This window comes from Balaenoptera musculus, chromosome 3 (genome assembly GCF_009873245.2).
Source record: "Balaenoptera musculus isolate JJ_BM4_2016_0621 chromosome 3, mBalMus1.pri.v3, whole genome shotgun sequence".
Classification (NCBI taxonomy): Eukaryota; Metazoa; Chordata; class Mammalia; order Artiodactyla; family Balaenopteridae; genus Balaenoptera; species Balaenoptera musculus.
The window spans coordinates 129,511,398-129,520,498 of NC_045787.1; the positions used below are offsets into that span (position 1 = coordinate 129,511,398).

Below are 9,101 nucleotides of genomic sequence, written 5' to 3' on the forward strand. Positions count from 1 at the left end.
GACTGCCACGGTGTTTACAGCCCAAACTAATGGGGCCCCATATTCACCCCGATGCCGGGACGAGGCGCCTGGGGCACGCCTGGCCCCGGAGCTGCCCAGGGTCTCCTTTCTCGGCCCCAAGCCCGGGCCTCCAGCTCCGGATGTGGAGCGAGAAAGCGCCGAGAGACCCGTGTGCGTCCTAACGCCTCGCTCGCAGCGCGCTCCGGGGGCCGTGCCGGCACCGCAGACCATGAGCTCCCTCGGACGATCGTGCGAGCTGTTAGGAGACATAAAAGCGCTTAGCACAGAGCCTCGCACACGGTTGCGCACAAACCACACTGGTTGTCCGTACGCCGTTATTCAGGGACACAGAAACGCCTGCATTTGCCCGCCCCAGTTCAGCCCAGCACGCACCCGCGCCTTGACAAATGCACCCGCTTTTATTCACCCCTACACCTAGCCATGGGTGCGCACGTGGAGGCTCGGAAACTGCTCTCCTCACATTTCTTAAGTGCCCGAATTAGCCTGCACATACCGCCCCCCCCCCATCCGTTTGCACAAATCCATATACTCTCACAAATACTTGAGTGGTTTGTTGCTAGAGAGAAACCTAAACGTCTCACTTTGACCATGAGCACTCACAAGCTTCTTTCACTCATATATAAAATCATAGCTGCTGCGCCTTGCCGAGTCCTTAGCGCGTGCTGGGACTGTGCTCCGCAGCCCCTCGTTGGCCCCCGCTCAGCCACGGGGCTCCGTGTGAGTTCCTGCACCATGACACGTACAACTGCAGGTTCAGAATTTCACATACGCCAAAGTATTCCCGAGGGCATTCCCCTGTTCCGAGCTACCCTGCCCTCGCGTTTTCCTTCGTTTGTATGACAGACCCCCTTCCCAATAACTCCAAACCGCGGCCTGCAGACAACGATGTGCCTGCTAACCCACAGACAGGCCCAAATGCTGACCCACAAAAGTCCTAGCTCATCCCCTCTGGATCTAATTCGTTTCCAGTTTTCTGTTCTGTGGGTTCATTAAAGCTATCCTGTCCCCGCCCCCCCCATTATCTTCTAAGGAGAACTCTACTCTTTGTTCCAGGAGTAAATCCTTTATCTGCCCCCTTCCCTTGATTTGATTTGCAGTTTGGCTTGGCATTTATCAAAAGAGAAGTAGAACAGGAGGTGCTCCAACTAGCAGAAACGATGGAGTGGGGTGGGGATACCCACCAAGATACCACACAGTCTTCTGCTGATTTCAGAAAATGTTTTATTAGTCAAGAGCATAGATACTGCTTTGCAAAGGGAGGGGGTAGTGAGTGGTCATATAGATTTGAGGTAGAAAAAGGGTGAGGACGGGGGATAAACAAACACCTGAGCGCAGCAGGCATGGTAGGTAGTTTAATACATAAAAACTTTTCAACAAAGGGAAAAGTTTTTATTTACAAAGGAAGGAAGAACGAAAAGGAAGAAAAGGAAAGAAAGAGAAAGGAAGAAAAGCAAGAAGAAAAAAGAAAAGAACGCAAGAAGGAAGGAAAGAGGTAAAGAAAGAGCCATTTCCCTTGTAACTAAGTAGGAAGTGCAGCGACAAAAATAAAATAAAATAAAAAACACCACTGTTTGAGGGAGGCCAACAACAAAGGCAGCCCTCCATCTTCCTGGTTTGGTTCTCTTTCCCTGGCAGAAAACTATTGATTCCTCTTATTGCATTTTAATTAGGGAGGAGAGCTCGCGGAGGGTTTTGCCGCGAAGCCGACAGGGGGGCGAGAAAGACAGGCAGACAGTGTAGTGAGGAAGGCGTTAGGGGTTCTAAATTCGCCCCAGAAGGGTTGGAAGGGTACGTCTTAGCGCGCTTGGGTCCCGCAGTCCTTCCGTTTCTAATCGTGCAGCCGCGAGCCTCCCTCTCGGTTGCGGGGGTGGGGGTTTTATATATATATTTCTCTTTCTCTTCACGTATTAAAAACAATTTCAAATGACATTGCACGTGCGATCCAAATGTGTAGTTGCAGCCAGCGACCTGCCAGCGCCCAGCAGAGGCTGGGCGGAATGCTCCCCATAAGCCCCTGGCACCCAGAGCCTGGCACTCGCCTCCGCCTTCCTCTGCTCCCGGGGCTCCGGGGTCGAGCAGCCGTGGCGGGGTCCTCGGCGCGGGCCTCGGCTCACTGGTTTAGCTCCAGCGCCCAAACTTGCTGCGGCCAACCTGTGCGCCCTTTAATCCTCTTCTCGCCTGGGCCCAGGGCAGGAGGAAAGCCTTCGTGCTGCTGCTGCCAGAGGACACACACAAGAAAAGAGGCGAGAGAGACAGGTTTAAATGTTTCTGCTCCGCTCGCCCAGGCGTAGGGTAAAAGTGGGGGTGGGGTAAAAGGTGTTGGGAGCAGTAACTGGGAGCCTTTAAATAAGTGACGAATTTCTGTTTGCGAAATAGGCAAACAGGCTCGTAAATTTGCCTTTATGCGCCGAGTTCCGGGGGAGGGGGGCGGGATGGGATGGGCAGCTTCTGGGGCTTTGGTAGTGAGAATTTTCTGCGGCTGGTGAAACTGATGCTCTTAGGTTTGGCTTTATGGCGCCGAAGGGAGACTGCAGGGGTTGGAATGGGAGGGGTGGGAATCAACAGTTTCCTTGCTTGCGGACCTGCTACCCGCACACATCCCACTTTCCAACCTAGTTTATAGCGCCTGGGTATGGATGCAGGGTTGGGTCTCTGCAGCCGGCTCTGGGCACTCAGAAGGCTATGCGAATGAGCGGGGGAGTCGGCCTGGCTTAGCATCCCCCTTCCCCGCTACTTGAAGGAGGCGGCAAAGCGCAGGGAGTGGGGAGACGCCCAATAACTACGTCCAACGAGGGCGTCGCCCGGGGCCTGCATGTCCTCCAGCCCAGGGCGGCGGTTTAGAGACTCGATGACCACGGTCTTTCCCAGTCTCCTCAGGTGACTTCCCCAGTTTACCACAGCCCCTGCAGGTCAGATAAAACCCAGAGGGCTCTCTAGTCTCCAAAGCGCGGTGTTCCTGAGCGCACCAATCTAGAGAAACTAGTTCAGTTCCCCAGCCTGGAAATCACTGCCTTCAGAGGTCCCAGAGCCCTGCGCCAGCGAAACTGAGCTCCAGAAGTGTCGCCTCGCTGGAGAGGATTGAAAAAAGCCGAGTAGGGATTGCGATCTCCAAAGCCAAAAGAAGTGAGTGACTTGCTTGTCGGCGTTTATACACAAGACCATCAAGGTGGCCCTAGGAACCAGCCATGGAGAGTGGAGCAGTGAAACATCCTCCAGACAGGGAATAAACTGACTTGTTTTACCCAAGTAAACAACTCCTCGGGTAGGTGGCCTTCACATCCTGTCCCATTATGGGCCTCAGTTTCCCTATCTGTACAATGATGAAGGTAGACCGACCTCTCTGGCAAAGGCCCTTTGAAAACAGCAGCGGAGCCCATACGCAAAAATTCACATTCAGGCAAATTAAAGTAACGAACTCCTACAGCATTCTTAACCTGGCTTCCAGGAGATCCCAGGGATGAATCAGGACCCCTTGAAACTGGAAGTGAAATATATGGTGTGTGCATTTTCTCAGGGTCTGAAGCTTCCAATGGATTCTTAGAAGGGACCCTATGAGCCTGTCCGAAAAGTGTAAGATTCTGTCTTCATTCACAACCTTACAAACACTATCCACGTTACAGATGAATTCAAATATGAATCTGCCTCCCTCCATGCACACAATCCCACATTTCAACCATCTCAGAACTCCCCGCAGCCTCTCAAAATCGCACGAACGGCAACGCAGACTCCTTCCCCTGCATACTCGGCCTACGGATGCTCACCGCGCCCGCGCCCTTGGCTAGAGCGTATGGGACCCAGACTTACCAGCTCTCTTTTCCGTTTGCTCTCACGGCCGCCATCCGCCTTCTTGAGTTCGGCCTTGAAGGCCTCGGGGTCGCCGGCCTGTGCGTCCTTGGCCAGCACGTCCATCAGGTAGGCGATGTAGCTGGTGGCCAGGCGCAGAGTCTTGATCTTGGAGAGCTTGGTGTCAGCCGGCACATTGGGGATGCACTCGCGCAGCTCCGCGAACGCGCTGTTAATGCTCTCTGTGCGTCTCCGCTCCTTCTTGGGTCCTGAGCCTTTCCGCCGGCCCAGGCGGCCGCCGAGCGCCTCCAGCCGCCCGGGGCTCTGGCCGGCCCTGGCGTCTGGACCATAGGAGGCAGCGGCTGCAGCGGCTGCGGGCGGTGGCCCGCCTGCGGGGAAGTCCGGGGCAGCGTCAGCGGGGCTCAGCAGCCAGCTCTGGAAGTAGGGCCGCTCCTGGTGACAGCGCGAGGCAGGGCCGAAGAGGAAGGGCTCGTGGAGCATGGGGTGCGCGGGGTGAGGGTGGTGATGATGGTGATGGTGGTGATGGTGTGCGTAGCTGCCCACGAGGTTCATGTTGGTGCGGCCCCTGGCCTGCGCCGCCAGCCCGATTAGCGCCGCCCCATGCGCCCCCAGAGACTGCCGGAGCCACCCGTGGGCTCTGGGGCGGCGCTCTGGTGGGCACCGGCTTTGAGAGATTCTGGGGCAAGGCTGAAGATGAACACCCGAAGCCCGTCTTCTGGCCGGCTTCTGTTGCAGGCGAGGACGAGGATGCCGAGAGACCTGTTTAACCCTTCTGCGGCCTCCCCTTCAGGGTCTGGCTTATATAAGGCTGGGGCTTTGATGTCAACCTCTCCCTGGAGCCAATGGCAGGGGGGCGGGGAGGAGGAAAGGGGGATGGCGGTCCCTGGTTTTAAGCTGAGCTAGCGCTACTCGACTCAGGCCGCCTGCGGGGACAGGGAGGCGGCCCCGCCTCCGCCCCCCCCCCCCCCCCCAGTTCCCGACTTGCGGGGGAGACGGGGGTTAGTACTTGAGACACAGGCCTGTCAACGCCCAGGACGGCGTCTGTCACCCCCTCCCCGTGGGCCCAAGAAAAGGAATCTAGAATCATGGAGCGAAAAGGCCTTCACCTAGATTTTACAGATAAGGAAACTGAGGCGCAAAAAAAGAGAAAGGTTCTTGTTTCTAGACCTTCCAGAATCCAAAATGGAAATTCCAGAGGTTCCCAGTCCTGAGCGGCATCTGTTCTACTTGGTCTCAGAGCCAGAAAAGGAGAGCGTGCTGCTGGAGGCAAGATAGGCCCCTAATGTTGTTCCCTAAGCACCCCCAGTCCCTAGTCACCGGCCCATTCTGCGGGACTGCAGCAGGTCCTGCACCCGGTAGAGCACCCGCCAACTCTGGCCAAGTCTTGTCCTCTACCGCGCAGGCGGCCACCCACTGGGGAAGAAGCCGGGGACAGGAGGTGGGAGGAGAGGGGTGGCGAGTATGGGGGAGGAGGGCTCCAAGCCCACAGGCATTTACTAGTTTGTTCCGGGCTCCAGAGCTTGAGGTCCACTCTTCTCGCCTCCTGGGCGCCTGATCCAGTCCAAAGGCCGGCCAGGCTGATGCAGGGGCAGCCTCCTTCCCGCGGGACTTGAACGGAGAGCCCGGAGCTTGGCTACGCTGGGCCACCCCATGCAGGTTATCACAGCTTGAGAATGTTCGATTCTCGGCGCCAAAGCTCACACTGCGAGAAATCAGCGTTTGGCGGTAAACACACACCAAGGAGACCACGACCTCCACACTCTCCGAGAGGCTCACGCAGCCGGAGAAACTTATCGCCTGGCATCTCACACCCACCGGCGTAGAGACGCGGTCCTGGCCGCGCAGACCTCCGCTATTTCCACTCCCGGCTAGGGCTGTTACGCTTGTCAGATTCTGTCCGTGGAGGCCTTTCTCTGGGCTGGCATTGGGACCTGGGAATCCCAGGGTGGCAGCGCTTGCGACTGGAGTTCTCTGTCTTACCTCCCGATGGGTAGCTACCCAGCTGATGTCCTCATACCTGGGTCCCTCCATCCTCACCAACCTTTCCCAGCCAAGCCCCTTCCCTAGGTGGCCTGTCAACGCCCAGGACGGTGTCTGCCACCCCTCCCCGTGGGCCCAAGAAAAGGAATCTAGAATCATGGAGCCAAAAGGCCTTCACCTAGATTTTACATATAGGGAAACTGAGGGAGTGTGCCCTTCTCTCAAAAGCAATGTGGAGGCGAGGGTGAAAGGAGAAGAGAAATACGACTGCTCTTTTTATTTGTTTACTTTTTAAAATTTATTTTTATTTTTGGCTGTGTTGGGTTTTCGTTGTTGCACGAGGGCTTTCTCTAGTTGAGGCCAGCGGGGGCTACTCTTAGTTGTGGTGCCCGGACTCCTCATTGAGGTGGTTTCTCTTGTTGCGGCACGCGGGCTCAGCTGCTGTGACTCACGGGCTCTAGAGCACAGGCTCAGCAGTTGTGGCGCACGGGCGTAGTTGCTCCGCGGCATGTGGGATCTTCCTGGACCAGGGCTCGAACCTGTGTCCCCTGCATTGGCAGGCGAATTCTTAACCACTGCATCACAAGGGAAGCCCCCATGACTGCTCTTTTTAGAGGGCAAATTCATTCCTTTACCCATTTCTTCAACAAGTATTTACTAACCCCCGCTGTGTGCCTGGCACACTTAGCAGCCCAAAGGCAGGGGGAGAAAGGTCAACTCGCTCATTTTACAGATGGGAACAGTGAGGCCCAGAGAAGATGAACAATTTTCCTTGGGGGTCGGGTAGCCAGTGGGTACGCGGTTTTCCTCTCCCGTACAGGGAATAAACAGATGGCGGCGGGCGGAGGGGCGACGACACTGCAAGGGAGAAGCCAACAAATGCTTAGTCCAGAGCCGTTTCCCCTTGTGGGAGCTCGGCTGGGCTGTGGGCCCTAGAGGTGCGTGGGGGGAGGGAGGTCCTTGTTTCCTGCCTGAGGCGGCTGGAAACCCGCTGCTCTCCCGGGCGCCTGGCGCCAGCAGCGCTGGGGTTGGGCCGAGCGCGGAGCCGGAGGCTCGCGGGGAGGGAGCACCCGGCGCCCGGTTGAGCCGCGGCTCCGCGGGGTCCCGCGCCTCCCTGGCCTGGAGGCTCTCGGGAGTGCCGGTGTGCGGGTAGAGACAGTAATTACTCTGTGGAAAAGGACTTCAATCCTCGACACACATCCAGCCGTGGTCCTAGTCCGGCAGGATCTCCACCGGCATACCCTCAGGCCCACCATTACACATGCACATATATATGCACACGGCCTCACAAAAAATCACGGGCAGACATGAAAGTCCATGCATTCGTGCAAATGCCACAACGTATGTGTATTCTCCCGGTAACTTATTTACACGCATGCGACACACGGCATTTCGATATTCGTGCATTCCTAGGATTTTATACATTATCTCTCTGTCACCCACAGGGCACACACCTCGCTTCAGATGTGTCACAGCTCTGAGCCACTCCCAACCCTCCATGCAGGCATGCCTACAGATACCATCACAGCAGAAACACATCAATTCTACACAAATATCACAGCTGCAGGGCTTGACACATACTCTTTACTGTCACACTTGTGCACAGGTCCAACCAGTTTGTGTCAGTTTCTTACAGTGCCCCACAGTTGTATTCACAGCACAGACTTCTGAAAACCCCATTCCACAGTTCATGTGTTCTCAGTTCCCACAAACACACGCAAGTACACAGCCACAATTACTACAGTATATGCACAGGTGCTCAGAAGTAGAAGTTTTCACATGTTCGCCCATTACACACAGGCACACAAATTCCAAACACTCAGACAAGTTGAAATCCATTCTGTCTTACCTACAGTAGTCACGGTCACAAGCCCTGGAGATGAAGTTGAAACAATAGTATGCACAGTGTCACAGCCCCCACCCCCATGAACGAGGAGCAAGGGATAGACCGGTACGTGCAGTGACCCACATACTCACACACTCACAGCTCCAGCACCCACCCTCGTGTCCCAAGAGTTTTCCAGGGTTACACAGATCACTCAGGGCCCATAGAGACCCTCCAAATATCCAGCCTGCTTAGTGTGGTAGGGAATGCATGATCAGTACTGGACGATGAACCCCAGTCCCGTGAGCAGCCTTGAGGGCCCCCAGATCCCCCGACAGTCCCCCGTGGGTGGTTAAAGAGCAGGGTGCTGGCAGTCCCCCGGGCCCCAGAAAGCACTGCTCTTCACCCCGAATCAAGGAGTCTAAGTAGTCCTCCAAACAGTGCCTGCTGTGGGAGCATGGCCCTCGAGGACCACTGGGGCTCCAGGCTGGGAAGCCTCCAGTGGGATGGACGCCAGGGAGATGGCCTGTGTAGAACGCGAGGCGCCTAGGCTCCAGACCCGGCCTTCTGAAAGACCCCAATGTGATTTTAAGTCCAGCGTGGCTCAGGTGCATTTGGAACGACAGTGGGAACCCAGTAAAGCTGTTCTCTCTCTCCTTTCCAGGCTATATGGTGTGGGAGGTCTGGGGCCCAGGAGTTTGGCCGAAATGTTTCTAAGCTGAGAGGCAAGAGATGTGCCTTGAGTTCTGGCTCTACCTAGCACCTCACTGTGTTCCTTTCGCTCTCTGACCCTCAGTTTCCCCATTTTCAGAAAAACGGGGACTGATAGTATGGAGTTCTGTAATTCCCAGCTCTGGGCTGTTGCACGGCTCCCCTCTGGTTCCTCTCTCCCAGCTCTGGGACTTCGAGCTTGGCTCTGGGGCCCGAAGACTCTAGCCTGCCCAGGCCCACAAAAACAGACTAAGGAGCAGGAGTCTGGGACTCTGGGGTGGGGCGGGGCGTCCTACCTACCAGTCTCAAATCCCCCTACCTCCCCTCCGGACCCTCATCCCGCGGTGCTCGTGGGGACTGCGCCTTCACAAGGTCTGGCGCTCCGAGCATTTGTAATGCACGCTTCTTCCTCCAGTTATGCTAGTAAGGTCGGGCCAGCACCCTCACCCCATTTAACAGGCTCTTAAGCACATAGAGGTTAAAACTTTGTATTAAGGGAGTGTTTAAGAGAGCCTCGCGGAAGAATCGCACCCACCCACCGGGACTGAAACTCAGCACTGGAATTCTGCCCAGTGTGAAACTTCGCATCCTCGTTTCCCTCCTCTGTAAATTAGGGTGCAGTAACACCCACCGCAGAGGGCTGGTTTAAGATTAAGCGAAATTATATAGGTGAAGCTCTTAGCACAGTGACAGTAAACCTGGATAAATGGTGGCTCTGTTTTTAGGAATATTAATTCCACGGGGGAAGAAATGGAGTTAC

At 55.8% G+C, this 9,101-nt stretch overlaps 1 protein-coding gene across 2 annotated transcripts; it reads right to left on the reverse strand.

Annotated features, from left to right (window-relative positions):
- Window positions 1–1,225: 1,225 nt before the first annotated feature.
- HAND1 (heart and neural crest derivatives expressed 1) lies at window positions 1,226–4,593 on the reverse strand. Of its 2 annotated transcripts, none has more exons than XM_036847910.1 (2): window positions 3,826–4,593; window positions 1,226–2,236 (listed from the first exon to the last, which is right to left on the reverse strand). In XM_036847910.1, the coding sequence occupies exons 1-2, from the start codon at window positions 4,375–4,377 to the stop codon at window positions 2,132–2,134; spliced, it is 657 nt and encodes a 218-aa protein (XP_036703805.1). In that variant the 5' UTR covers window positions 4,378–4,593; the 3' UTR covers window positions 1,226–2,131. The 2 variants fall into 2 exon arrangements, with proteins under 2 accessions (XP_036703805.1, XP_036703806.1); XM_036847911.1 differs by having other exon boundaries at window positions 1,255–2,233; window positions 3,826–4,473.
- Window positions 4,594–9,101: the final 4,508 nt, after the last annotated feature.